This window comes from Trachypithecus francoisi, unplaced genomic scaffold (assembly GCF_009764315.1).
Source record: "Trachypithecus francoisi isolate TF-2019V2 unplaced genomic scaffold, Tfra_2.0 Lachesis_group12, whole genome shotgun sequence".
NCBI lineage: Eukaryota > Metazoa > Chordata > Mammalia > Primates > Cercopithecidae > Trachypithecus > Trachypithecus francoisi.
Window position 1 is genome coordinate 62,400,012 of NW_022681457.1, and position 27,680 is coordinate 62,427,691.

The 27,680-nt window shown below is 59.6% G+C and overlaps 2 protein-coding genes across 4 annotated transcripts in view; one reads left to right on the plus strand and one right to left on the minus strand.

Moving 5' to 3' along the window:
- LRP3 (LDL receptor related protein 3) lies at positions 1-15,960 on the plus strand. Of its 2 annotated transcripts, none has more exons than XM_033225620.1 (7): positions 1-568; positions 2,587-2,634; positions 9,884-10,057; positions 11,719-11,933; positions 12,327-13,443; positions 13,675-13,807; positions 14,070-15,960. In XM_033225620.1, the coding sequence occupies exons 1-7, from the start codon at positions 264-266 to the stop codon at positions 14,655-14,657; spliced, it is 2,580 nt and encodes an 859-aa protein (XP_033081511.1). In that variant the 5' UTR covers positions 1-263; the 3' UTR covers positions 14,658-15,960. The 2 variants fall into 2 exon arrangements, with proteins under 2 accessions (XP_033081511.1, XP_033081512.1); XM_033225621.1 differs by having other exon boundaries at positions 288-568; positions 9,919-10,057.
- Positions 15,745-27,680, minus strand: part of SLC7A10 (solute carrier family 7 member 10) — a 17,171-nt gene continuing 5,235 nt past the window's right edge. The window contains exons 2-11 of one of the 2 annotated variants that reach the window (XM_033225622.1): positions 22,819-23,023; positions 19,962-20,113; positions 19,614-19,739; positions 19,392-19,545; positions 18,517-18,640; positions 18,328-18,431; positions 17,904-18,000; positions 17,570-17,719; positions 16,404-16,581; positions 15,745-16,117 (exon numbers count right to left, since the gene is read on the minus strand). In XM_033225622.1, coding sequence (XP_033081513.1) covers positions 15,987-16,117; positions 16,404-16,581; positions 17,570-17,719; positions 17,904-18,000; positions 18,328-18,431; positions 18,517-18,640; positions 19,392-19,545; positions 19,614-19,739; positions 19,962-20,113; positions 22,819-23,023 — 1,421 coding nt within the window. In that variant the 3' untranslated portion in view covers positions 15,745-15,986. The remainder of the gene's footprint in view (positions 16,118-16,403; positions 16,582-17,569; positions 17,720-17,903; positions 18,001-18,327; positions 18,432-18,516; positions 18,641-19,391; positions 19,546-19,613; positions 19,740-19,961; positions 20,114-22,818; positions 23,024-27,680) is intronic. The other variant, XM_033225623.1, reaches the window with a different exon arrangement.

A 27,680-nucleotide genomic window follows, 5' to 3' on the forward strand; every position in this document is an offset into this window, starting at 1 on the left:
GGGCGCGTCACGTGGCTGGCGCAGCGCGGCCTCCAGGCTCAGGGAGCGGGCGAGGGGCCGGGCGGGAGGACGGACAGACCCACGGACGCTCCACCGGCGGCACCCGGCCGGGCGGGCTGCGCGCCGCGGGGCATGGGCGCGCCGGGGGTCCCCGGGCCCAGGCCGGCCGCGGCGGGGCTCCCGGGGCGCGGGGGCAGCGGCGGGCGGGGGTCTTCCCTGGCGGCCGCCGCTGAGCCCCCGCGGGGCCCGTGACGCCGCGGCCGATGTGGCCCCGCGCGCGCTACGGGCCTGCACCGCCACCGCACAAAGACGCCTCAGGAGCCGCCGCCTGCACCCGGGCCGCAACAGCCGCGCCAGCCGGAGCCCGAGCCCAAACCCGAGCCCGAGCCACAGCCAGAGCCAGAGCCAGAGCAGGAGCCGCAGCCGGAGCCGGATCCGGATCCCGACCCGGAGCCGGGGGGCAGGAGGCGGCGCCCGCGGGCGGCCGGGCCCGGTATGGAGAAGCGCGCGGCCGCGGGGCTGGAGGGCGCGCCGGGCGCCCGGGCGCAGCTGGCCGTCGTCTGTTTGGGTGAGTGGGCCGCGCGGGCCGGGCAGGTCCAGGTCCCCCGCGTGGCAGCTCCGCCCCGCGCCCTGACCAACCCCCTCTCCGGCCGCGACATCCCGGGGCCCCGCACCGCGGTGGCTCCCGCGCGGAGGCCCAGAGAGCGGCCAGCACCGCTTGCCCGCCTGGCCCCGGGCCTGCGCGGGCGACTCCGGTGGCGCAGCCCCGGCTCGCGCCCCGCTCGGAGTAGTGCCCGGAGCCCGGGCTGAGCGCTGGCAGGCGGCCCTTCGTGCAGGCGGCAGCCTTCACCCGGCCCGCCCGCGCTGAGCCTGGAGTCGAGGGGGCCCCCGGGAGCTGGGGACAAAGGCCAGGCCGGCTGTCCCCTGAAGAAGCAGCTATTTCCGGCCTGGAGTTGGGGTGGGGGCGGGTGTGAGCCGCAGATGGGGACTCGGGGTGCGGGGCAGGGCTGGAGGAGGGTGCCAGTGTGGAGGCGGCTTCCAGGGGACTCCTGTTTTCCCTTTGTGTCTCTCAGCCCCTGGGCAGGCCTGTTCAGTTTAGGAGGGTGCTTGGGTTGGGCCAGGGACCGGTCCAGGCCAGGCATGGGGTGGGAGGGGCTCCCGCCCTGTCCGGGAGTTTTTCTGTCCAGCTTTCCAGCGCTCTGTGTGGGCGAGAGGAGAAGGAGTTAAATCCCCAACCCACATGGCTCCTTTATTTACTGTGATGAAGGAGGGAGGCCATTATAAGAACTGGGGGTTATTAGGGGACACCCTATGATGTCACCAGTGAGGGCTCTGTAACCTGACAGGTTTGCTGAAGCCACTGAAATGACAAAGTAATCACCCCCAGGCCTCAGGGAGCTCTGAGGCCCGGGCAGGCCCATGCCCCAGCTGTGTGAGCCTGGCTCAATGGGAATGTGCCACTGGGGAGCATGGAGGGTGCAACCTCAGCGGGCCCACCCCAACCTGGGTGCAGGGTCATGTGTGTTGGGCTCTGAGCTGCTGGGTGCTGGCATCCGTGGTGAGCAGGGCAGGGGGACAGGCGCTCCGTGCTCAGGAGCTTTGGCCTGGCTCTGTCCAGGTGTCCTGGGTGGGGGCAGCGGTTCCTGCTTCCTGGCCAGGCGGGATCTGACCCACATCCTGAACCCTGGGAAGCTGGGCTTGCCCCTCCGCTCTGGGCCCATAACCCCCTGCCCGGCCAGAAGCGCACGGCCGCGGGGCTGGAGGGCACGGGGCGCCCGGGTGCAGCTGGCGGTCGTCTGTTCACGTGAGTGGGACACGCGGGCCGGGTGGGTCCGGGTCCCCCGCGTGGCAGCTCCGCCCCGCGCCCTGACCGACCCCCTCTCCGGCCGCGGTATCCCGGGGTGAAAGAAGGTGAAAGTAAGGGCCAAACCCCATGGAGGTGGGCGCTTGAGGGGTGGCTGGGGAATTTTGCTTTCCTTCTGAAGGTCAGCGTGGCACAGGGGAAGAGGATGGTTCCGTCACTAGCTGCGTGCCCTGTAAATGGGGATAAGCAGAACTGCCTTCCCTCCTGCCCCTGCTGCTGCTTCCCCTTTGGAGGGGGAAGCTGGTCAAAGTAGTAGGAGCAGGCCAGGCGCGGTGGCAGGTGCCTGTAATCCCAGCACTTTGGGAGACCAAGGCAGGAGAATCGCTTGAGGCCAGGAGTTTGAGACCAGCCTGAGCAACACAGTGATACCTCATCTCTACAAAAATAAAAAATAAAAAAATAACCAGGCATAGTGGTGCACACCTGTAGTTCCAGCTACTTGGGAGGCTCAGGTGGGAGGATTGCTTGAGCCCAGGAGTTTGAAGCTGCAGTGAGCTATGCACTTCAGCCTGGAAAACAGAGCAGGCAAGGCAGAGAGGTGGGGTTGAGGTGGGTAGGGGCCCTCTTGATGGGCAGTCTTGGGCTACACTCTGGGCCTTGCCCTATAAGAGGAAGGGGACCAGCAGGCCAGCCTTGGGTTTACCTGTGGTGTCCCTCATGGGCTGCTGCTGGTCCCCAGCAGGCACCTGAGACCCCTGACCCTTTCTTTGTGTCTCCCACAGTGAACATCTTTCTTACCGGGAGGCTCAGCAGTGCGGTTCCTGCCTTAGGTAAGTAAGCACTTTCTCTCCTTCCTCCATTCCTCCGGGCCCTTTTGGGTGAGTGGGCCCTGAGGACAGGCCTTCAGGGTCCTGGCTCCACCCGGAGTTCCTGTGTGCATCTTTTCTAAGTCACAAAGGAGCTGTTCGGCTTTGGGCAGGCTTCAACTTCTCTGAGCCTCAGTTTCCTCATCTGTAAAGTGGGTGAAATAACAAGGTCTACTGAAAACCTGGCTCCTAGTATTCCATGAGCCAGTGAGGCAAGCTCTTAGTGCAGTGCCTGGCACATGGTGACTTTATACCACTGGCAAGCTGCCAAGGGTCCCATGGAATTGACATCTTGTGCTTCACGCAGGCTGTGGGCTTCCTAGGATTTAATTTATAGGGGTATGACTGAGGGATGACACAGAGAGGCCCATGCCATGGAAAGAACACTTTATTATTTTTCTTGAGAGGAGGGGACATGCCACGCCATGCAGGGCCACCTGGGAATTACTAGGTTTGGACAAGCAGGAGCAAGAGTGGAAGAAAGGTGTAAGTTAGAGCTGGCATCACAGCTTCATGGGAAAGAAGTGGCAGCCAGGCGCTGTGGCTCATGCCTGTAATCCCAGTACTTTGGGAGGTGGGCGGAGGTGGGCGGATTGAGTGAGTTTAGGAGCTCGAGACCAGCCTGGCTATCATGGCGAAACTCCACCTCTACCAAAAGGTAGCTATAATCCCATCTACTCGGGAGGCTGAAGCAGGAGAATCGCTTGAACCTGGGAGGTGGAGGTTGCAGTGAACTAGCTGAGATTGCACCACTGTACTCCAGCCTGGGCAACAGAGCAAGACTCTGTCTCTAAAAAAAAGAAAAGGCAGGGCAGAGTAAACAGTTTAGGATTGGCTGGATTGAGTCATTCTGCTGGGCTTGGGCTATGGGGGTGCCCACTGGTTGCCTGGTAGCTGGTCTGGGGATGCTTCAGGGCAGGGAAGATACTGGCTTGGTGTGGGAGGTTAGGTAAGAAGGTGAGTAGAGGGCGTGGCCTTGCATCAGCTGCACGTGAAAAGTGAGTTTCAGGCAGCTGACTTGCAAGACAGAGGTAAACATTTTGGCCAAAAGTACATACAGAATCCGAGAGGACACAGTGAGCACACTGCCCCCGCCTCTACCTGTTGGCATGGGTCTGTCCAGCCGCTGGCTGTCTTTAAACTCCAGCCTAGTCCCAAGCACAACAAAGGCCATCAAGAGCTAGAGGGGCGACCAAGCCCATCCATCCTTCACTACTGGAGGTAAGGGGCTGCTGGTTGGCAAGTGGATAAGCCCAGACCCCCCGGGGCCCTGAGTGCCACCTGGAGAGTCTGAGGGGGACCTGAGGGAGCCTGTTCTATCATTAACAAGCCCCCATAGACCTCTGCATCTCTTGCTAATTCCGCCTATATATTGCCATTTCCAACAACCCCTAAAAAGGTATTAAAGTAAGCATAAGTATTTCCATAAAAATGTTAAGTCTGGTTGGGTGTGGTGGCTCACACCTGTAACCCCAGCACTTTGAGAGGCTAAGGCAAGAGAATGCTTGAGCCCTGGAGTTTGAGACTAGCCTGAGCAACATAGTGAGGCTCCATCTCTACAAAAAAATCTGAAAATTAGCTGGGCACGTTGGCATGTGCCTGTAGTCTTAGCTACTCGGGAGACTGAGGCAGGATGATTGCTTGAGCCCAGGAGTTTGAGATTGTAGTGGGCTATGACAGCTCCACTGTACTCCAGCCCGGGTGACAGAGCGAGACCCTGTCTGTAGAACAAAAACCAAAACCTGAGGTCAAGGTGCAGCCAGGGAGAACAACGGGGGCCTCTGACTTGTTCCTTGCCTGCTGTTCTGCTCGGTGGGGCAGGAGGTGCCTGGGTTTCTAGTTCTGTGCAGGACCCGGCTTGTTGGAGAAAGGACCTGGAGCTGTCAGGCAGCGGGACCCCTGCTGCTGGCTGTGGTTGAGGAGGAGGCCCAGGGTGCACAGAAGCTGTGCTCACTGGCTCCTCTGGCAGGCTCGGGCCTCTTTCCCTCTCTCTGTCCTGAGCTGTGCTCTCGGGAGCCCAGCCGCCTCTGCTGCTTCGGGCTGGCCGAGGGCCAGGCCTTGCTCAGCGCTGACCTAGCCCCAGCCCTGTCTGCTGTCCTGGTCTCCACAACTAACTGATGGTGGCCCAGTCTCCCATCCCAATTTCCAGGAAAAGGCTCACTGGCCCGGCCTGGGTCAGATGTCCGTGGCCATGGTAGAGAGTCAGGGGAAGGGGGAATGAGGGTGTCACAGCTTATGAATGTGAGCCCCAGGGCACCCTCCTGCTGGTGGGTGTGTCACCCCAAATGCACATATACCTCACGTTTAGAAAAGTGCCTCCCTGAGGACTAGGGCCACTCATGGAGCTTGGGCGAGGAGGACACTGTCCAGGTCCTTAGCTGTCAAGATCTCAGGTCCCAACAGGGTCCTCGTTGCAGCCCTTGGTGCCCTCTGTGATGGGAGCTGCACACCCAGTGCAGAAGGCCATGGGTGGCGGTCTGGGATCCTAGCTGTCCTAGAGTCCACTTCTGACACCTCCAGCATTACTGACCAGCTGCAGATGGCCCAAGGTACCCCCTCCCAGCACGGCTCCATGACTCTGCATTTCCACGGCTTTCCCTGGGATTCCTGCTGCATGGGACCCTGGATTGGGAACCATTCCCCGAGCCCCTTCTCCACCCTCACTAGGCTCAGGTGCTCCAGAGGGTCTGGCAGGGCTGTCTGGGGACCTCACAGGTTTTTTACCCCCCAGCAAACCCCATCCTAAGCCTAAGTATGTGAGGCTCTGACTGGTCAGAACACCTCTTGCATCCCCCCGGCCTCTGGGCTCAGCCCTGAAGCTACCATGGCCCCAGCAGAGAGAGCCTGGGCAGGGGCTTCATGCAGTTTGCAGGCAACTGGCAGCTTCCCCGGCACGTCTGGGGCGGGACTCCCAGCTCCCCGTCGTCGGGTTACACCAGGCAGGTTGGCAGGGGTATTGATCAACTTTGGAAATCGGATCTGCAAATTGTACTTCCTCAGGCCTTGCAGTGTCCTCTCAGGAATATTTGATGACTCTTTGGACCAGGAAAGGACACTGGCCTAAAAGTGCCCGGTCATTCCTTCCCTACTTGTGTGGGCCACCATGGCTCCCAGGGCCCAGGCCATCTTCTGCCTGAGAGAAGGCAGGTCACCTCCAGCTGAAGCTCAGACAGACCTCTCGACTGCCCCCAACACCCCGAACCCCTCCCTCTTCCCCATTATCCCGCAAATCATGCAGTCCTCCCATCTGCCCTCACTGCCTGCCCACTGCTACACAGCCCATCATGAACCTCACCTCCACGGGGCATTCCTGGAGACCCCCCTCCTCACTGGCAGCCCCTGACCCCAGTCCCCTACCACATGCACATCTGCCTCAGGTCAAGCAGGGTCCTTGCCTAGGCTGGGCATGGTGGGGCACACCTGTAGTGTGAGCACTTTGGGGGGCTGAGGTAGGAGGATCACTTGAGCCTGGAATTTGAGGCTGCAGTGAGCTGTGATCACACCACTGCACTGCAGCCTGGAGACAGAGCTAGACCTTGTGTCAGAAGAAAAAAAAAAAAAGAGTCCTTGCCTAGAACTTGCAGCTCCCTGCACAGAGCCCAGCCTCCCTCTGGCCCCGCATACCCTCTGCATGAGGCTGGGCTGCTGCTGCACCCACCGTGATCTCTGCCAACCCACTTTGGAGAAGAGCACACAGTTTAACCAAGTTGCCCTGATGTGGAAATTTCCGGGGAGCCCCCAGGAGTGAGGCTGTTTGGAGGCACCCATTGTTAGGGCTTTGCCGAGAGGCAGAGTGACTGGCAGTTGTCCCTTCCTCTGCTCCTGATATGGCTGGTGGCCTCCCAAGCCCTGATGAAGGGGCCAGACATAGGTCTACGAGGGAGAAGGGTTCTGGCCTAGGTGAGTGGGAAGAGAGAAAGGTGGCAGGTGACCTCTGGCTTTTCCTAGAAAGTATGGGTGAGACCCCTGGCCCCCAAGGGCCCCGAGGAAAGGGGCAGGTCTATGTCTATCCCCTAGGGAAGGCCTCCAGGGCTGGGTAGGAATGGACAGGGCCTTGTCCTGCCCCTACGGAGGACAGGGCGCCTCATAGGGTTTTACCCCTCAGCAAAAAGGTGAACATGGGAGGTTCCCAGCCGTGCTGACTCAGAGGCTGACACTTTGGCTTAGCATATGCTTTAGAGATGCAATGTGGGGGACGTTACCACCCCAGCCTCACTGGGCCTTCACTTTTTTTTTTTTTTTTGAGACGGAGTCTCGCTCTGTCGCCCAGGCTGGAGTGCAGTGGCCGGATCTCGGCTCACTGCAAGCTCCGCCTCCCGGGTTCACACCATTCTCCTGCCTCAGCTTCCCGAGTGGCTGGGACTACAGGCGCCTGCCACCACGCCTGGCTAGTTTTTTTTTTTTTTTGTATTTTTTAGTAGAGACGGGGTTTCACCGTGTTAGCCAGGATGGTCTCGATCTCCTGACCTCGTGATCCACCCGTCTCGGCCTCCCAAAGTGCTGGGATTACAGGCTTGAGCCACTGCGCCTGGCCTGGCTTTCACTTTTGTGGAACCTCCTTTTCGGACCCCTTCAGCAGGAAAGATCTCTTCTTTCGGATTTCCTTCTTCTTCTTTTTTTTTTTTTGGAGAAAAAGTCTTGCTCTGTCACCTAGGCTGGAGTGCAGTGGTATGATCATGGTTCACCACAATCTCCACCTCCTGGGTTCAAGCGATTCCTCTGCCTCAGCCTCCGGAGTAGCTGTGGATCACAGACACCCACTACCACACCTGGCTGATTTTTGTACTTTTAGTAGAGACGGGGTTTTCCCATGTTGGTCAGGCTGATCTCAAACTCCTGACCTCAAATGATCCCCCCGCCTCAGCCTCCGAAAGTGCTGAGATGACAGGCGTGAGCCACTGCACCCGGCCTCTTTTGGATTTCTTAACCCTACACCTCCCACAGAATCCCAGTTCAGACCTCAGGGCTCTGTGAGGTCCTCATGGCCAGTGGCCTCACGCAGCAGAGTGAACCAGGCTGGGGCTGGGGCCACTTTGCATGTTTGGGTGGCTGCACCCCAAGACCCCTCTCTGATAGTTTATCTCCTGCCCTCTCGGGCTGGGAGCAGGGTGTACAGCACCCTATTTCTGGGGCAGGATCGGAGGCTGGTTGTGGGGGCTGCCTCCCAGGGCCATGTGTGAGTTCCAGGTGGAGAGGCACTGACTTGCACCTCACTGACCCAGGACTGTCAGGGGTCTGAGGGTGATGCGATGGTGGCTGGCCTTGCTTTAGGACCAAGGGTTCTGTTCTTATCCTTGATGTTCTCACAAGCTGTTCATGGGGGTTACCGACTCCCTAGTAGTCACTGTCCTGGATCACCTGGGCCTTCATGGTCCCAGTAGGCCCCTGGGGGAAGGGGCTTCAGCTCTCAGCTTATGGCTCCAGCTGCCCAGCAGGTCCTCAGATGGACCCGTCCACTCAGGGGCCCACATCTATGGAACACCTGCTGTGCGTCAGGCACTGTGCAGAGTCCCGGGACACGGCACAGCCCTGCCTGCCTATGTGATGTTCATCCGGTCAGTCCCTACAACAAAAGGGAAATGCTGTGTGGCCCAGGCTGGGAGGAGGGGTGGAGGGCTGGAGCTCTGCGGGAGGCAGCCTGGAGGGTTTCCCTGGGAAGGGACCATGGAGCAGGGGGTGGAAGCTGAGGAGCCTGTGAATGGGATAAGAAGGTGGGGATAGCACCCACCAGGGACCACCAGGGCCTCCAGAGCAAGGTTCCCTCCAATGTGAGAGATCGGAGAGGTCCGGGGGGCTAGGGGTTATGGGAGGGATGAGGCAGAGTGTGGGGCAGGGAGGGGCTGGGGCTGCTGCAGTGAATTGTGGTTTTGTCCTAAGAGCATGGGAGGCAGCCAGAGGGCTCTCCTGCCTGTCCTGCAGCTGGGTCCCAGAGAGTCTTGCTGAGAACCAGAGAGAATTCGGCTTGCAAGGTCACGGTGCCAGGGGCCAGCCATGGGAGAGCGAGAAGAGAGTGTCACTGGGCTCGGGAAAAGCATCGTCCCTCGCCGCTCCGAGCCTCAGTTTCTCCGTCTGTAAAATGGGCCCTGCCTTCATCTCAGGCTGTTGTGAGAATCAGATGGACCAGTGCAGGGAAGGGTCTGGGGGCTGTGGGGTTGGGAGTGCGGTCAGTTGCTGGGACCAGCCTCCCGGTCCTGGGAGGGCCAGGGCACAGCAGGGCAGGGCAGGCTCACCATGCTGCCCTGGATGGTTTAGAAGCAGACAGCATGGAGAATGGATGGATTAAAGTGAGGCCCGTGGAGCAGGGCATGGAGGGCTCCTCATTTGAGCTGGCGGGCATGATGCTCTTTGCTCAACCTGAGCGGTATACAGTTGGTACTCCACAAATGCATGTTGGCTCAGTGCTGCAGTGAGAAGCTGAGGTCCCCAGAGGACTACAGTGATTCCTGACTCTGCCCTCCCTAGCTGTGTGGCCCCAGGCAAGTTGCTGACCCTCTCTGAGCCTGTTTCCTCACCTGGTTCCTAAATCTACCTTTGGTGCCTTCTCACTTGTACTCAGGATAAAACCCAGATTCTGCTCAGGGTGTCATCAGACCTAGGTGGCGTTTCCAGCCACAGCTGGACTTTGCCACCTCTCTTCAGCCCAGTTGTAGGATCTTCATTCTACCCAGGGGATCTGCGTAAAGTCCATCTGCTCCCATCCCCAGCCTGTGAGTTCCATAGAGCAGGCCTTATTCCCGCCTTACTCAGCCTTACTCAGCCTTACTGAGCCTTACTCAGCGTGCCTACCATGCATGCTTGGCACATAGTAGGTGAGTGAGCAAAGCCCCAGGGAAGGCAGGCAGGGGGCTGTCGCAGGATGGGCTATGCCGGCCGGGCAGGCCTAGGGGTGTGGAATTTTCCACTGAGCCGAGGCCACGAGGCTACACCTTAGAGGTGCTGGCTGCCAGGAGGGGTTGTTGGTGGGTTTCCTCCCATCTCTGCCAGAGATGCGGGGGACAGGACCTAGGCTCTAGCCCACTGCATAGGGTTGGGGGCTATAGCTGCCCCAAGTCTAGGGGGCCCTACTTGGCCTCCCGTACACACCACCTCCACGAAGTGACAAGTTGTGGCCTTGCCCTTGGCCATGGCCACCCTTGGCTGGGCTAGATCCCCCCATGGGGGAGGGCTGTGCTGAAGCCCCTAATCCCGGCTGCAACCCACTTCCCAACCAAAGATGGGCCGGCCTTTCTCGGCCTCGTCTCCCGACAGCGGCCTGCAGCGGGAAGCTGGAGCAGCACACGGAGCGGCGTGGGGTCATCTACAGCCCGGCCTGGCCCCTCAACTACCCTCCAGGCACCAACTGCAGCTGGTACATCCAGGGCGACCGTGGTGACATGATTACCATCAGGTAGGGGCGCCCGGGGGGTGTCAGAAGGAATCGACGTGGGCCCACATGCGTGGGATGAGTGAGAATGTGTGTGTGTGAGAGCAGGTGTGGAAGGCACACGCCTGAGGGTGTACGTGTGTGTGAGAGCAGGTGTGGGATCACATGCATGTGTGTGAGCATATGTGTGAGCGCTCATGTGTGAGCAGGTGTGAACAGGTGTGTGGGTGTTTGCATGTGTGTGAGCATTTATGAGTAGGTGTGTGTGCATGCAGATGTGTCCATGTGTGAGACAGGCATGTGTAGGTATTTGAGGTATGTGGCATGTGCATGCATGTGAGCACATGTAAGTAGGTGTGTGTGCATATGTGAGTGCGTGTCTGTGCATGTATGTGAACACACGTGTGCTTGTGTACGTGGACAAGCACATGTCGGGGAGACATAAAGGACACATGTGAGAGAGTGCATGTGTGAGCACATGTATGTGCACGAGCCATGCCTGCACAGGTGCAGAGAGCATGTATGTGTGCATGCATGTAAGATAATGGGTGTAACCATGCGTGAGCCGTAAGCATGCATGTGTACATGTGAAAGCATGCACACAAATGTGTCCAGTGCCCTGGGTCTCCACGGGCCTCTGTGGCGAGGTACCCAAGCTGGACCTTTTCCTGGTTTGAGCCTCGTTCATGGGGTATGGAGGGTTCTCAGTCACTCAGCCCTGCCAGGAAGGCAGGGCCAGCACACATGCCACTGGGAACACAGCCTGGGACTGGTGGGCATGGTCTGATGTCTCTGAGGTGGCAGAGATGTCCTCTCTGTCCTGCAGGGGTGGCTGGGGGCCAGGCTGGCACTGAGCCCAGAGCATGGTTTCCACAGGGGGCCTTGGGGAGGGGAGTGAATCAGGCAAAGCCTGGGTGCTCGAGCTGCAGGGACATGCAGAGGGAAAGGGGGACAGGCAGCGAGCGGTGGTCCTGGCCAGGAGTGGTCATGGGGACATTTGGCTGGGGAGTCACTATAGGTTCCATCTGCCATAGTTTTCCTAAATGCCAGAGCCCAAAAGGCACAACCCCTGACTTACTCCATAGCTGCAATGCATGAGGATGTGATGGGCATGGGCAGGGTCTGTCCTACGCTCTGTGCCTCAGTTTCCCCAAGGGCCAGGTGGTTCAGGGCCGGTGTATCTGGAGATGACAAGCTGTCAACCTGCTGCAGCCTCGGCCAGCCTCATGGGCACAGTCTCATCCTCACTGCCCATGCCTGGGACTTTGTGCTGGGCCCATCCTAGTGGTCCCAAGGTGGAGGCGTCTGGGCCCTTGGGCCTCTGCCCTTTTGGGGAGAGTGTCGGGACGGAGGCTCTTGACTTCCTGCTGCACTTCGGCTTCAGGCTGGGGGTGCCGTGTGCACTGATGGAGGGAAGGGTAGCTGCAGCAGAGCTGGAAATGACCTGTATGGATATCACAATTCTTCATGGAGCCTCCTGTGCACACCTGGATGGGGACAGTGTGGGGACAGAGTGGCTGGGAGTGGAGGAACCAGGCAATCTGGAACATGAGGAGCGGGGGCGGCCGGCCGGGACGGGGCTGGCTGTCCTGGCCGTGGCTCCAGCCTGACTACTCTCTGCTGATCCTCGACCATGGAGGTCCTGCCTACGGCCTCATGTCTGGGTCCTCTCCGCCTCCCCGCAGCTTCCGCAACTTTGACGTGGAGGAGTCCCACCAGTGCTCCCTGGACTGGCTCCTGCTGGGCCCAGCGGCCCCGCCCCGCCAGGAGGCCTTCCGCCTCTGTGGCTCTGCCATCCCGCCTGCCTTCATCTCTGCCCGAGACCACGTCTGGATTTTCTTCCACTCAGACGCCTCCAGCTCCGGCCAGGCCCAGGGCTTCCGTCTGTCTTACATCCGAGGTGATAGTGGGCGCAGGGCAGGCAGGACACCACAGAGCACACCGTGCGTGCCAAAAGGCTCCTGGCTCACAGGGGCAGCACCCTCCACAGGGCTCCGGCTCCCTGCAGGATGTCCCCTGGCCACCCTGTCAATCTCAGGACAGTGGCAGGACCGGGCATGTGGATGCCTCAGACCTCTCAAGGTCACTGGCCCTACTTCCCAGTCTTGGCTAGTTGTGGGAACTCACCCCTAACCCCAGACTCAGGTCAGGGACTGAGCCCACCCTGGTGTTGGAGGGGTTTCTGCTTCCACGGTGATGGGGAACCACCTGCCCACTTTTGGCCCCAGGCCCCCTGGCCAAAGGGAGGCTCTTCTGTCTCCTGACTGTCCCCTGCTACCTCTCCACCCCACAGGGAAGCTGGGCCAGGCGTCTTGCCAGGCAGATGAGTTCCGCTGTGACAATGGCAAGTGCCTGCCCGGCCCGTGGCAGTGCAACGCAGTGGATGAGTGTGGAGACGGCTCTGATGAGGGCAACTGCTCGGCGCCGGCCTCGGAGCCTCCAGGCAGCCTGTGTCCCGGGGGGACCTTTCCGTGCAGCGGGGCGCGCTCCACGCGCTGCCTGCCTGTGGAGAGGCGCTGTGACGGCTTGCAGGACTGCGGCGATGGCTCGGATGAGGCGGGCTGCCCCGACCTGGCATGTGGCAGGCGGCTGGGCAGCTTCTACGGCTCCTTTGCCTCCCCAGACCTGTTCGGCGCGGCCCGTGGGCCCTCGGACCTTCACTGCACATGGCTGGTGGACACGCAGGACTCGCGGCGGGTGCTGCTGCAGCTGGAACTGCGGCTGGGCTACGACGACTACGTGCAGGTATACGAGGGTCTGGGTGAGCGCGGGGACCGCCTGCTGCAGACGCTGTCCTACCGCAGCAACCACCGGCCCGTGAGCCTGGAGGCCGCCCAGGGCCGCCTCACCGTGGCATACCATGCGCGTGCCCGCAGCGCCGGCCATGGCTTCAACGCCACCTATCAGGTGAAGGGCTATTGCCTTCCCTGGGAGCAGCCGTGTGGGAGCAGCAGTGACAGTGATGGGGGTAGCGCAGGCGACCAGGGCTGCTTCTCGGAACCACAGCGCTGTGACGGCTGGTGGCATTGTGCCAGCGGCCGAGACGAGCAGGGTTGCCCTGCCTGCCCGCCCGATCAGTACCCCTGCGAGGGTGGCAGTGGTCTGTGCTACACGCCTGCCGACCGCTGCAACAACCAGAAAAGCTGCCCCGACGGGGCGGACGAGAAGAACTGCTTCTCCTGCCAGCCCGGCACCTTCCACTGCGGTACCAACCTGTGCATCTTTGAGACGTGGCGCTGTGACGGCCAGGAAGACTGCCAGGACGGCAGCGATGAGCACGGTTGCCTGGCCGCCGTGCCCCGCAAGGTCATCACCGCCGCGCTCATCGGCAGCCTGGTGTGCGGCCTGTTGCTGGTCATCGCGCTGGGCTGCGCCTTCAAGCTCTACTCACTGCGCACGCAGGAGTACAGGTGGGCGCTGTGCCCACAGCCCGGGGACCGGGTTTCTTCATCACCCAGGCTTGCTGTCCCCGCAGCTGTGGGTTTGCAGATGGGGGCCTGGACCAGCTACGTGGAGGCTGCCCTGTGCACACTGGGGTCCCTACATCTTGGGATGTCTGGGTGGAGGGTGGACCCAGAATCCTGTTGCTGCTGCAGGTCCGGGGCAGCCCAGCCATGTCACCCTCTGCCCACCACTTCCAGGGCATTCGAGACCCAGATGACGCGCCTGGAGGCTGAGTTCGTGCGGCGGGAGGCACCTCCATCCTACGGTCAGCTCATCGCGCAGGGCCTCATTCCACCCGTGGAGGACTTTCCTGTCTATAGTGCCTCCCAGGTGAGCCCCTGGAGGGCGCGAGGCCCCTCTGGGGCGAGGTGGGACAGTGTGCGGAGGAGGCTGGTCCAGCAGTCACAGGAGTGGGAGGCAAGGCCTAGGCAGGGTGACCTGGGGGCCCATGGCCAGGTGGAGGGGTGGACAAGGGGGTCTCTTGGGTCTCAGGTCCCTTGGGGGTGTGCTGACGCCTGCCCCTGAGCAGCCTGGTCGCCCCCTCAGCCACATCCCCCTGCCCCCACCTGCCCCACCCCGCCCCACCCCACAGGCCTCTGTGCTGCAGAATCTTCGCACAGCCATGCGGAGACAGATGCGTCGGCACGCCTCCCGCCGGGGGCCCTCCCGCCGCCGCCTCGGCCGCCTCTGGAACCGGCTCTTTCACCGGCCGCGGGTGCCCCGAGGCCAGATCCCACTGCTGACCGCAGCACGCCCCTCACAGACCATGCTGGGTGATGGGTTCCTGCAGCCTGCTCCAGGGGCTGCCCCCGACCCCCCAGCACTGCACACGGACACAGGCAGCCCCAGGGTGGCCGGAGATGGGCCCCCCAGTGCCCCAGGCCATGCACCGGAGGTGGGACCTTCAGGGCCACCCTTGCCCTCAGGCCTGCGAGACCCAGAGTGCAGGCCTGTGGACAAGGACAGAAAGGTCTGCAGGGAGCCACTGGCAGACGGTCCAGCTCCTGCGGATGCACCTCGGGAGCCCTGCTCAGTCCAGGACCCGCACCCCCAGGCCTCCACTGCCAGCAGCACCCTGGGCCCCCACTCGCCAGAGCCACTGGGAGTCTGCAGGAGCCCCCCGCCCCCTTGCTCCCCAATGCTGGAGGCCAGCGATGACGAGGCCCTGTTGGTCTGTTGACCGCCGGGCTTGCTGGTGACCGCCACAGCCCCGCTTTGTAACCAGGGAATACACAGTCATTTCTACCCTGCCTCTGCGTCCTTTCTTATGGAGAGGCCCTCCGGGGACCCCAGCGGAGGGGCTGGGCCCTCAGCCAGCTGGCTGCACTGGTGGGCACGGTGGGCGGGAGCTCTGGGACTGAACAGTGGGGGAGAAGGGTGAAGTGGTGAGCCCGTCTGCAGGATCCCAGCGTACACAAGCACCCTGGGATCTCACTTCTCTCCCCCTACTTCATTCTGGGAACCCATTTCCAAAGAAGCAGAAGACCAGAGCTTTTTTGCTTCATCTGCCCTGCAGTGGCACCAGCTGCCCACAGAGCTGGGAGTTGTCATGAGGATGGGGCTGGGCCATGGGGACGCTGGGTCTCATCCGTGGTGACTGTTCTGCCCATGCCTCACCCTCTTCCTGTCTAGCAAGGCCCCTGGAGGACCTGGGTTGGGCAGCTCCTGCCAAGCCCTCAGGCCCCTGACCAGGCAGGTGCCCTTTGCCTTCCTTGAGGGTCCAATCTCCTGGGCACTGTGGCAGGGCTGGGGTGTATACCTGGCATACAGGAAGCCCCTTGAGTTCCCTGCAGGCCTCAAAGCCCCCAGGACATGCTGCTGTGTGCTTTCTGGGGACAGAGAAGCTGAGACACCAACAGCAGTGGCCACATCTGTTCCATCCTAGCTCAGGGCCTCAGTTTCCCCACCTGTAAGCCAGGGTGAGACTGTGGGCTCTGAAGTCCTGACCTTCACTCTGTGGTGGTTTATGAGAAGAAAGACGATCCCAGCTAGGAGCCCCTGAACTCTCCTGGGTGGCCAAGCTCAGACTGGCATCGAGGGGCCTGGAGGAGGGGTGGACTGAGCTGCTCCCCTCCATGTCCCTTTAGGGCCAGGGGGACTCTGGGTGCCATGGTAGGGAGTGCCTGTGTCAAGCACCAAAGCCCCCTAATGTCGAGAGTCTCCTCCAGGGCCTGTCACGGCGTCTTCCCGGCCAGCAACATGTGTGCACCCACCGAGGTACGCCCCGACCACTCCAATCTGTGCCCATCATGGACTCCCCATAGCACGAGCGAACAGCCAGCCCTGTTTATTTATAGGCTTTTTCAGGAAAAGCTAAGCAGGGCAGCGCTAAGACAGGAAACCCAGTCCACATTTCAGGGTTTCCTTAAAACAGGCTTCTAAAAGTCGTATCTCTCTTTTTTTTTTTTTCCCAGAAAAACAAAAACAAAAACAAAAACTTTTTTGCCAAAACGCCTCCTCAATAAACAACATGTAAACAGAAACAGCTGCTTCAGTCTCTACAAACATCTCATTGTGGCTTCAAGGGCTTGTCTGTGGCAGCCAGCAGGGAGGGTGGGCAGGGGCTATTCTCCTCTTCTTCAGGGGCATCCTGGGGGTAGACCACGAAACACAGCTCCTGGCCCCAGCGTGTCATGGACTCTGAGGACAGACAGATGGACCTTGGGGCCTGACCTCTCGGGATAGGGGTGACCCCCAGCTCCAGACACCTCCCCTTGGGCAGGGGTCTTCAGGGAGCTGCTCCGTCGGTACACATGGTTCTGGAAACTTTGGGTACATCTTGGGAAGAGACATGTGGCGGCGGCTGGGCCCTGCGTTCCCACCTCAGCTGCTAGGACACCCTGCTCTGGGGTGAACCTCTAAGAAGGAGGTCCCGTTTCCAGGCCCCGGCCCTCTGTGCCCGGTGACCTGCGGCTGCCTGGCTCACCTGTGAGTCTGTGCACACACTTTGGTTTGCTTCTCCAGAACACTCCCAGAAAGAAAATGGGCACCCCCGTAAGAATGATTATGACGCCGACCCCACAGACCATAGGCTCTGAGATGAAGCTGAAGACCAGCAGGAAGGCCCAGAAGACCAAGTATGCCACGGGGATGAGAAGGTTCACCTGGGGAAGGGGGAGCAGAAACACCGATGGTGCAGGACCTCCAGCTGTCTGTACCCCTGACCCCGAGGGTCTGGGGAGTTTTTCTCCTTTCCCTGGGATCTGAGGCCTGAACAGCAATTGCACCCACCTACCCCTCCTCTTGGCGACAGCCCAGTGTGTTTGAGGCCAATTCATGCATCAGGCTGTTGGCCAGTTTTGCTGAGGACTTTTCAAAGTCTCAGCGGCACCGAGTTCCACACAGCAGTTGTGTGTGGACTTGACGCTTGCACTTGGCTGGAGGTCAGTGATTTTTTGGTGTTTCACATTTCAGGCACCGAGCACTTCTCCACGTAAGGATTTAGACACACATTGGGGGGCTTTGCTTTTAGCTCAGGCTATGGTCTTCTGTTTTTCTGTGGGCCCATGGAATCCTGGCAGCCTTTGTGACCTTGAACAGTTCCCGTCTCATTTTCTTTAATTTTTTTTTTTTTTTTTTTAGAGACAAGGTCTCCCTCTGTCACCCAGGTTGGAGTGCAGTGGCCCTAGTACCGCTCACTGCAGCCTCGACCTCCTGGGCTCAAGCAATCCTCCCACTTGAGCTTCCCAAGTAGCTGGGACCACAGGTGCGCACCACCACACCAGGCTAATCCTTTTATTTTTAATTTTTTGCAGAGAGGAAGTCTCGCTATGTTGCCCAGGCTGGTCTGAAACTCCTGGGCTCCAGCAATCCTCCCACCTCGGCCTCCCAAAGTGCTGGGATAGGCATGAGCCCCTGCACCCAGTCCTGAGCCTCATTTTCCCCATCTGTACACTGGGAGCATTCACAGCTCTGTCCTCATGGGGCTGCTATGAGGAGTGGATGCCTCAGTGCACAGAGAGCCCTGAGCAGGGCCCAACACTCCACAAAAGCTGGCACCTCCCATCCCACCTGCCTCTGGTGCCCACTGTGGATACAGGGGTGGCTCTGGCAGCACCCAGCACCCACGGGCCAGCCGTCCCAGGGCCTCACCTTGATGGGCCTGTGGAGCGCAGGCCGCCTCCAGCGCAGCAGCAGCAGGCCCAGGATGGTGACGCCGTAGCAGAGGTAGTTGATGAAGGACACGTAGTTGATGAGCGTGTACGTGTCGCCCACGAGCATGATGATGGCTGTGGCCCCGCACTGGGAGAGGACTGGGGCTGACAGCTGGCCCCTAGCCTGCCTCCTGTCACCCCTGCAGGATGAGCCCTGGCCCCACCCCACACCCCCACCCCGGAATGGCTCACCCTTGCCATTACCTGGAAGGTCCTGCATTGCGGGGTAGCCCTGCCTCCACACCCTGCCTAGCCCAGGTCCCCCAACTTACACAGACGAGGAGGGCGGGGATGGGGGTGCAGTGTCTGACGTGGATCATGGCCAGCAGGCTGGGCAGGTGCCCCTCTCGGGCTCCAGAGAAGCATAGCCTAGTGTTGGGGACAGAGATGGGCACCGGCCACTTCCTGGGTCTCAGCTCTGGACCTGATGTCCCTCTTAAGCTGTCGCCTCTGATCTCCCACTCCGGGCCCAGCAGCCCCACCGGGCAGTTCTTCACCTTGTTCAACCTGCCTCCCTCTTGCTTTCTTTGCCTCCCAGTTGTGATCAGATACTTGTTACCGGTGGGATCATCACCCCAGCTTCAGGCGGACTCCTCCCCCTGACAGGTTTCCCTTCCTCTGGCCCCCCCGCATGACTTGCGCACACCTGTGCCCCAACCTTCCCTCCCCATGCCCATGTCTCCCCAGTGCAGTCACCTGGAGTAGGTGAACAGGTAGCCATTGATCCCTCCGAAGGTTGAGAGAGCCACGGAGACGGGCATGGCCCAAGAAAAGTAGCCCAGCAGCTTCTCCCCGAAGGTCTGGGTGGGCACAGGAGAGAGGCTGTGTGTGAGGCCGGGGCAGGGGCCTGGGCAGGAGCCAGGGACCGAGCAAGGGCCCACTCACCACAGCCACCGCATTGGAGGAGAGCAGCTCCTGGGGGGACATGGCTGTGAAGTAGGCGATGTTGGTGAAGGTGTACACAAAGGTCACCAGTGGGATGGAGATGAAGATGGCGCGAGGTAGGTTCCTGGGGACAGGCAGTGGAGTGTGTCAGCGTCACCTCCTGAGGGTGCAGGACCCTGGAGACCCAGCCACGGGAGCGGCTCAGAGTCTCCATCTCTTGTGTCTGCTGGGGGTGTTGGGGCAGGAAAGGGGGCAGCATTGCTGCAGGAGACAAGGGACCCTATGTCTGCCCTGCCCATCCCCACCTGGACACAGGCTGGTAGGATGGGAGATGGGGAAGGGGCCCCATCACATCCTGAGGACACGGTCTGATGTCTGTGCAGAAAGACAAAATTGCATACAGCCAAAATCGGCCTGGAAAATTCCCCAAAATGGCCCCAGAGCCCAGTCCATAGACCCAGAGTCTTCCTGGAACTCTCCAGTCCCAGCTTGCTCAGCTGCAAAGGTTCACTGTTGAGATCCCTGGCTGAGCATCAGACGCAGTCATTGGCTTCATTCGTAGGGACCATATTGTGTGCATATGCATAATTTTAGGCCAAATGCAAATCTCTGGATCTATTTACAGCAGGATGATGATATTCAGCCTTTCTGAGGCCCTGCAAGGGGCTGTGATGTGTCCATAGCCAGAGAAAACAGGGCCAGGCTAGAATGCAAGCCCCCCGGCTATCTTTCCAGGGCCATTTTTGCAGGGCAACAGGCGTGGGCCACCGAGGACCAGCTTGAGCCTCGGGTGGCAGTGTGGCTGAGTGGAGAGACTGCCTCTCCCACCAGAGGGCCTGGCTGCTTCCCAGGGCCTGGTTGAGGGCCCCACTCACTTTCGGGCATCAACCATCTCCTCAGTGACATAGTTGAGGAAGTTCCAGCCACTGAAGGCGAAGGAGCCTTGGAGGAAGGCCAGGGCCAGGTGTCCCACGGAGGGCGTCATCCAGAAAGCAAAGGCATTGCTGGGCCTCAGCTCCTCGAAGTGTCCTGGAGGCCCAGAAGTCGGGGGTCAGCACTATCTCCCCAGCCCGGCCCTCACCCCCACTTGGCCCTACCTTGGAAGATCTGGAGAAGGCCCATGCCGATGATGAGCGACAAGGCCAGCAGCTTCCCGCCTGTGAACATGTCCTGGATGCGTGTGGCCCAGCGCACGCTGGAGCTGTTCACCCACGTCAGGAGCACTGCGGAGGGAAGTGGGGGGTGGGCGCTGAGGCCAGGACCTTTTACACTGGACCATGGCCAAGTCCAGCCCAGGTGGCCTGAGAATGGCATCCCCTCCAGCAGCTGGAATGCAAGAACCCCAGATCCAAAGGGAAATCTCACCCCTCTGTCCTCCCGCTCAGGACAGGGTGGGGCCAGGCAGGCGGCTGATCTGGGGACAGCGGCCTAAGGGGGACGCTTACTCAGGCAGGCCATGGACAGCACCCGGGAGGCTGTGGCAGGGGGGATGCAGTTGGGGAACACGGGCTGCAGCACGTAGTTGGAGAAAGTCATGGAGATGACAGCCAGGCTGGTGGGGTACATGATGAGGAAGGCGCTCCAGAGCAGCAGAAAGCTGGAAGGAGCAGGGGCGGGAGTGGCTTAGGCGGCCCAGAGCCCTTCCCAGCCAACCCAGCCCTGATGTGTGCAGCAGGGCTGCCCTGGGCCCGGCACCCAGGGGCTGGCGAGGTTGCCAGAGGCTGGCACCAGTCCAGGGAGGCAGGGTTGACCTTGTTGAGGTCTTGTGGCTGCATTGATAGACTGTTTTAACAGAGAAGGTATTACACGTACTTAAACATTGACAGGGTTGCTGTGGGGCAGGCGCTGGGAACAACATGGGCACCAAACACTCGCTTTTCTTTACTTTTTTTTTTTTGAGACAGAGTCTCGCTCTGTTGCCCAGGCTGGAGTGCAGTGGCATGATCTCGGCTCATTGCAACCTCCGCCTCCCGGGTTCACGTCATTCTCCTGCCTCAGCCTCAGTGGGACCACAGGCACCCGCCACCACACCCAGCTAATATTTTATATTTTTAGTAGAGACGGGGTTTCACCATGTTAGCCAGGATGGTCTCGATCTCCTGACCTCGTCATCCACCTGCCTCGGCCTCCCAAAGTGCTGGGATTACAGGCATGAGCCACTGTGCCCAGCCACCAAACACTTTTCTAATGACAACTAGGCTCCCCATTGGACGCAGGCTGTTTCCTGAGCCAGGGTCTCTGTCCCTAGACCTCTCAGCTTCAGCCCTGGCTCTCACAGAGTACTGCGGCTGAAGATGGGTGACTCCGAGCTGTGTCCCCCTGAGGGAAACCTATGGGGTGCAGAGACTAGACCTCACCAAGAGCCCTGGCTAGGGGTGGAGGGTGATGGATGCCCCTTCTACCTAAATCTTGCCTCTGCAGGACACCCAGGCTGTGAGTCTGACATGTTCTCAGGGGCTCTCCTGTACCCAGGGGCAGGTCTGCCCTTGGGGGTGGTCCTAGCCCCTGGCCAGCCCTCCAGGGAGAGGACTGCTTCATCAGGGACATCAGCCATCTCTGGATCACCTGCCCCTTGCTCTGCACAACCATCCCCGCTCGGCTTCTGGGACATCCTAGCTCCATGGCCCTCCTCCCCTGCCAGGCATCCCCTCTGCCCACCCCCCCATGTTCCATGGCCAGGGATGAGGTCCTGGCCCTCTTCTCTCTCCCCAGCCCTCTTCACACTCCAGGCCTGAAGCACGATTATTCTGCTTTCTTGGGTCCCAGCCCCTTTGAGGACCCTCTCCCCAGAGGAGAGTGCCAGAGATGCACCCAGAGTGGCATGCAAGCCCTGGCAGGTCCCCCCATGCAAGGCTGCCCAGTTAAGGACCCCTGGCTCATATCCCTCAGAACCAAACTTTGTAAATTTCAGCCCATACTTTTCCTCTGAGCTCCAGACCATCTAGGAGACTCTCAGTAGGGAAGTGGGTGCCACTCCGGCTGCACCCACCTCTCCCAAGCTGACTGCCCGGTCCTCTCGAATCAGGCTCCTAAATGATTTTAGAATCTGCCTGTACCTTTGCGGCTCTTGCCACAACGCAGCTGAACAAATACAACAGCTTCAATCCTCCGATGCTCTCCAAGCCCCAGTGAGTGCCGTAAACCCAACCTGACCTCACCTCTAGCTACAGCAGACTCCCTGCGCTCGTCTGGGCCACCACACCCTCTGTTCACATTTCTCCCGTCCTGGGATGCTTTCCTCACTGGTCAGCTAGGCCAGGCAGGGAAAATCCTCTTCCTCCCAGCCTCAGGGCAAGCATTGCTTTCCTGGGAGTTCTCCCTAGGTGGCGCACACCATTCTCTTTGCTGTGTGGCTGCTGCCTCTTGTACACACTCTCAAAGCAAGGCTCCTCCAGGCCTTAATCCCATTTAAGGGGCTGCTTCCTCTCTGTTCTGTAAGCAGCTTGAGTACAGTGACAGACCTTTCTATCACTGCCTCTCCACCCCCAGGCTCACAGTAGGTGCTCAGCAAATGTTCCCTGGTGAATGAAGGAAGGATAGCAGGGTGGTATGGAAAGGAGACCTCTGGCCGGGCGCCGAGGCTCACTCTTGTAATCCTAGCACTTGGGAGGCTGAGGTGGGTGGATCACCTGAGGTCAGGAGTTCAAGACCAGCCTGGTCAACATGGGGAAACCCTGTCTCTACTAAAAACACAAAAAAATTAGCCAAGCACGGTGGCGGGTGCCTATAATCCCAGCTACTCAGGAGGCTGAGGCAGGAGAATCACTTGAACTCGGAAGGCAGAGGTTGCAGTGAGCTGAGAGCATGCCACTGCACTTCAGCCTGGGCAACAGAGCAAGACTCTGTCTCAAAAAAAAAAAAAAAAAGGGCACCTCATGCAGGGTATATGATAAGAATATCACACTTTCCTCCTTGCTCCTCATGCAACATATGGGTTTACCAAAATCGAGGCCCCTACTCGCCTGGGCACTCATATTACCTAGGGGTTTCAGACAGTAAGCATCCCCCCTCCTTGAGTACAAGGCAGGGGGTGGGGTTCAGAGGGACCTCTATTTAAAAGGAGATCCAGAGACGCCCAGAGGCCTATAGGAGTGCCCAACACACATCAGTGGGGTGGGATGGGCCTCAGTTCCACCTGCCCTGGCCTCAGAAGGCTGTGCAGCACCCCCACACCTTCTCTCCATCCACCCCCCAGGACCTCCCTAGGAAGCTGGAAGCAGGAGTGGAAACAGACGCCAGGGATCATTTGGCCATCCCGTTTCTGAGAGGGTGTGCCCCTACCCGCTGGTGCCCCACACTCACCCAGCCAGGCCCCCGAAGATCTCTGTGACGTAGGCGTAGTCCCCGCCGGACTTGGGGATGGCGACTCCCAGCTCTGCATAGCAGAGGGAGCCCAGAACTGTCACGCCCCCACCCAGGACCCAGACGAACAGGGCCAGACCTACGGAGCCCGAGTGCTCCAGGACCCCCTTGGGCGAGATGAAGATGCCCGAGCCGATGATGTTCCCTGTTGGGGGAGAGATGGGGAGGCATCAGGCCTGGGGTCCCTTTCACAGCCTGGCCTTCTGTGTGGGGATCTGCCTGCTGCCAGGAGGAAGAGAGCCCAGGGTGCTTCCTGGAGGAGGAGGAGGCAGGAAGTGGGCTGGAGGTATAGAATGCCACTGGCCCCCCAAGCCCAGCAAGTGCCATTCTGGGCTTATTATCTGCCCCTTCCTCAGTCCCTGACGTGGGAAATGGCACCTCATCCAGCTGGCCAGGCCCCTCTGCCAGAGACGGTCCCTGTCTGACTTCCTCAGCCCTTCATTGCCCCTGTGAGGCGGGGCCAGCAAAATGAGGAGGCTGAACTACCTGAGTGATGGCAGACGGTGGCTCTTCAGGCACCCCACAAGGCCCATGCTCAACCCTCACGTCTACTCAGAGCCCCAGGCATATCAGCCTACAGCCACTTGTCCTGCCTCCAGCCCGCTGGCCAGAGCTGGCCCCTATCATAGGACTTCAACCACTCTCCTGCCGCTTTCCCACTGGCCAAAGTCCAAACTCATGGAGTGGCTCAGGAAGTAGCATCTCCTCCATGAAGCCCTCTTTGACCACATCAGGTTTGGGCTTCTCTTCCTACTTCAGTTTCCTCTCCTCTCCTCTCTCCTTTCTTTCCTTTTCTTCCCTTCACTTCCTGGATTCAAGCAATTCTGCTGCCTCAGCCTCTCCCAAGTAGTAGGATTATAGGCGTGAGCCACCATGCCTGACTAATATTTTTTGTATTTTTTTTAGTAGAGACAGGGTTTCACTATGTTGATCAGGCTGGTCTCAAACTCCTAACCTCAAGTGATCCACCTGCCTCGGCCTCCCAAAGTGCTGGGATTATAGGTGTGAACCACTGTGCCTGGCCTTCTTTCTTTCATTCAGACAGGGTCTCGCTCTGCCACCCTGGCTGGGTGCAGTGGTGCGATCATAGCTCACTGCAGCCTGGGACTCCTGGGCTCAAGAGATTCTCCCACCTCAGTCTCCCTACTAGCTGGGACTCCAGGTGTATTACCACATCCAGCCTTTTTTTTTTTTTTTTTTTTTACTTTTTGTAGAGACAGGGTCTCATTATATTGCCCAGGCTGGTCTCCAACTCCTGGGCTCAAGTGGCCCTCCCTGCTTGACTTCCCAAAGTGCTAGAATTACAGGTGAGTGCCACCACACCCGGCTAATTAAAAAAAAAACTGTAGAGTTGAGGGGTTCTGCTATGTTGCCCAGGCTGGTCTCGAACTCCTGGGCTCAATCGACTCCCACTTCGGCCTCCCAGAATGCAGGGATTACAGGCGAGAACCACCGTGCCTGGCCCCTCTGCTTTCTGACATGATGGGAAACGTTCAGAGGAGCCAGCTGTGGTCTATAGAACGGGTTCCCAGGATGAGCAAGACTCGGAGTGCCTGCTGAGCCCCGAGCTCCGCAAAGAGGGACAATGTTCTGGGTTATATGGATCTCACCATCTGTGCACATGAATCAGGTAACCTCACTGGAGAGCTGCACTAGGGCCTGTCTAAGAAGAAATAAACCCAGAACCTCAGGCCCTATGAACAAACAGGCCTGGTAGCACCTGCGGCTCGGCCTCTATGCAGTAGCCACACCAGACCAGGTCCTGAGAGGATGGATCCATCTCCTTCAGAGCGGAGCCCGCCTCCTCTACCTGCCAGGCCCACAGAGGGCTGGATAAGGACACGGTTGTAGCCGCCAATTTGTATTCACTCCTTGTCCACGGGGCTCCCCCACCGCCTGCCCCCCGCCCTGGCCGACACAGATTTCCAGTCTGGACAGCTACGACGCCCCACTCGGTTTTCCAGTCACATCCCAGGAGCCCTAAATACATCCAGATAAGGATGAACTAATTCCTGTGCCTCAACCCCCAGAGATAAGCTGTACCCTTAGTCTACTTCTCGGGGGAGAGAAGTGCCTCCCTCATCTGGCAGAGGGGTCCCGGCCTGGGTGGGCTGTAAGGTTTCTAAAGAGCCTTTGAGTTCCCTCCATCCGGCAGCAGGGCCTCTGTTCTCAGGACCTGGCGGAGTGGGATTTGCCGAAAGCCAGGGAGGTTGGAAGCCAGCGGGGGCTGGGTGGCCTTGGAAGGAGCTGAGCATGTTCACGCTGGGAGCATCCCAGGCCCTGAGCCACCCACCCTGCAGAGAGCCCACCATGCTTCTGCTTGGCGGGGCCTCCTGAGTGGAGCTCCGGGGGAAGCCATATCTGGCACCCAATCTTCTAGGGCCGTATCACTAGCCTTGTGCCCAGTGGCTGAAGACTCGGATACTGGGCTCGCCAGGGGTGGGGAGGCCACTATTGTTTTGAACACGTGGCCTCAGGCCACAGTTCAGGACTTCCTCCCTTGTGACTCAAAGGACCACAGGCGTTAGCCAGTGTCTCTGAGGTCCTCAGGGGTTTCTCCCTCTGGTCCTAGACCACTCGCAGCATCTCCCCCAGGAGCATGTTTGAAGGTGGCAGAAAATGGCATCATGCACCCCCCACACTGGCTGCTCCCGGCACCGTGAAGGGTGGGTGGGGCACTGCATGGAGCAGCCGGGGCTGCGGGCTTGGGCATGGAGGAGGGAGGGGGCTGTGGACAGGGATGGGGGCCTCCAGTGCTCCAATGATTATAGGAAGGGTATGGGAGGGACTGGGGGATTCCTTTTTTTTTTTTTTTTTTTTTTAGTAGAGATGGGGTTTTGCCATGTTGACCGGGCTGGTCTTGAACTCCTGACCTCAAGTGATCCACCCACCTTGGCCTCCCAAAGTTCTGGGACTACAGGCTTGAGCCACCGCGCCCGGCCAGATCAGTGGAGCTGGAAGGGGGCTGCCAGGGTCCCTCCCACTGGTGCGGGAGGGTCTCCCTTCCCAGATTCCGTATTTCAGCCAAGCAGATCTACCTGATTCTGGAAGCAGCAATGAAGAGGCCCAGCCCTTGGGGGAACCTGGTTTAAAGGGGCAGGAACTCAGAGTGGAACAAGATGAGGGGGCACGGGATGGGCCTGGAGATACCACTGAGCCCCTGTTGGGTGTCTGACCCATGGCTGAGCAGAGACATGCGGGTTCTGAGGCCTCTACATTCCTGTCCACCCAGTGGGATGACAGCTCAGTGGTCCCTGCAGGTCCTCCAGGGGCCAGAGCTCTGGGCAGGTAGGCGAGGAAGTGAGTGTCCCCCAAGTCGTCCTTCCCAGAGTCTACACCACCCGCCCCTCTTCCTTGAGACTTCGCTGGGTAGCTTTTATCACATTAAGATGTTTGGCCTGATGGGGCTTACTCGGCTTCTTGGAGGAACGAAGAAAGGGCCATTGTTCCCCGTGGCCACTGTGGTGTGCGCTGACCTATTTCTGGAGGCAGCGGCAGACCACGGAGGTCACAGGGGCGGCCCGTGGAGGTCAAGTTGCAGAGTGAGCCACCTCCCGTGGTGTGTGTAGGGAATGTGCAGTCTGATTTCGGGAAGGGGCAGGGAGGGCCTGTCGGGCCAAGACACTGGCATCAGTCCTCATGCCTTGAAGCACATTCCGGACCCGACAGTGTGACTCAGGCTAGTACTGCCCTTCTGAGCCCCAGTTTCCCCATTTGCCAGGTGGGGCCACTGGGCTAGGGGGCAGCAGAGGGCTAGTCCAACCCTGACTTCAGCAGGGAGGATGCACCCTGCATGTCTGTGCTGGGCCAAGGAAACAGTTTGCTCAGGGGCCCTGTCCCCCACTGTGGTAGGCCTCTCCCCAACTCACTGGTCTCCCTGAAGCAACACCACCTCCAGGAAGCTCTCCCTGACCAGCCACCTTGGCCCCTGCAATCTGGACGTCGCCCCACAACTGTGGTACCTGAATGATGGCTGGAAAGGGATTCTTTTATTTGATGCAGGCATTCTCTTGATCCCGTCTGGCACATCAGAGGCCATGGAAAGTGCTTTTGGATCTCACTACGCACTGCCATCTGCCTTGGAGACCCCCTAGGCAGCCCCATCTTTCCTCTGAGACCTGAGTCACCTGGGACCCCAACACCGCGGGGTGACCAGCTGTGGCCTGGGTGAAGCCTACCCCGCCAAGCGCACGGGTGTCCTCACGTCCTCACAGCAGGCCTGTGTCAGGTACCTTTCCGGGATGACGACTGTGACCTCTGAGGTCTGGGCAGCACCCCAAGGAGGTGAGTGGGGACATCCAGGATGTGCCTGGAACTGCCACTTGGCCAGCACCCGCCTCCAGCCTAACCCACTTTCCTTTGGAGACAGGAGATGAGCGGAAGTGTGCAGCCCTCTCTGGCTCGTTCAGCCCAGCCAGTCCAGCCAAGCAAACCTCGCCCAGGACCCTGTCTCCTGGCTGAGGCTTCTCACTGTCACCAGTGAGTTCCACGTTGCCAAATGCAACAGTCGAGCCCTAGGCCACGCTATTGACTCATCAGCAACATGTGGCAAGTGGATTCCTTCCTCCTCACTCGGCCTCCTGGCCTCCCCCCAGCCTTACCGGCTTCTCCTTTTCAGAATCCCTTATCTTGCTTGACTTTTAGACACTGGGTGCCCAGGGCTCAGTCCTGGGGCTTCTTCTTTTTTCTTTCTATGCTTTCTTGATAGATAGATAGATAGATAGATAGATAGATAGATAGATAGATAGATAGACGTCATCTATTACCTTGACTTCTGCTGGCAACTCCTAGATTTATATCCC

Coding starts and splice junctions, on each gene's coding strand:
- LRP3 (XM_033225620.1), top strand. CDS start 264: ATGTGGCCCCGCGCGCGCTACGGGCCTGCACCGCCACCGCACAAAGAC. Junction 10,058..11,718: donor GGTGACATGATTACCATCAG/GTAGGGGCGCCC, acceptor GCCTCCCCGCAG/CTTCCGCAACTTTGACGTGG. Junction 13,444..13,674: donor CTGCGCACGCAGGAGTACAG/GTGGGCGCTGTG, acceptor CACCACTTCCAG/GGCATTCGAGACCCAGATGA.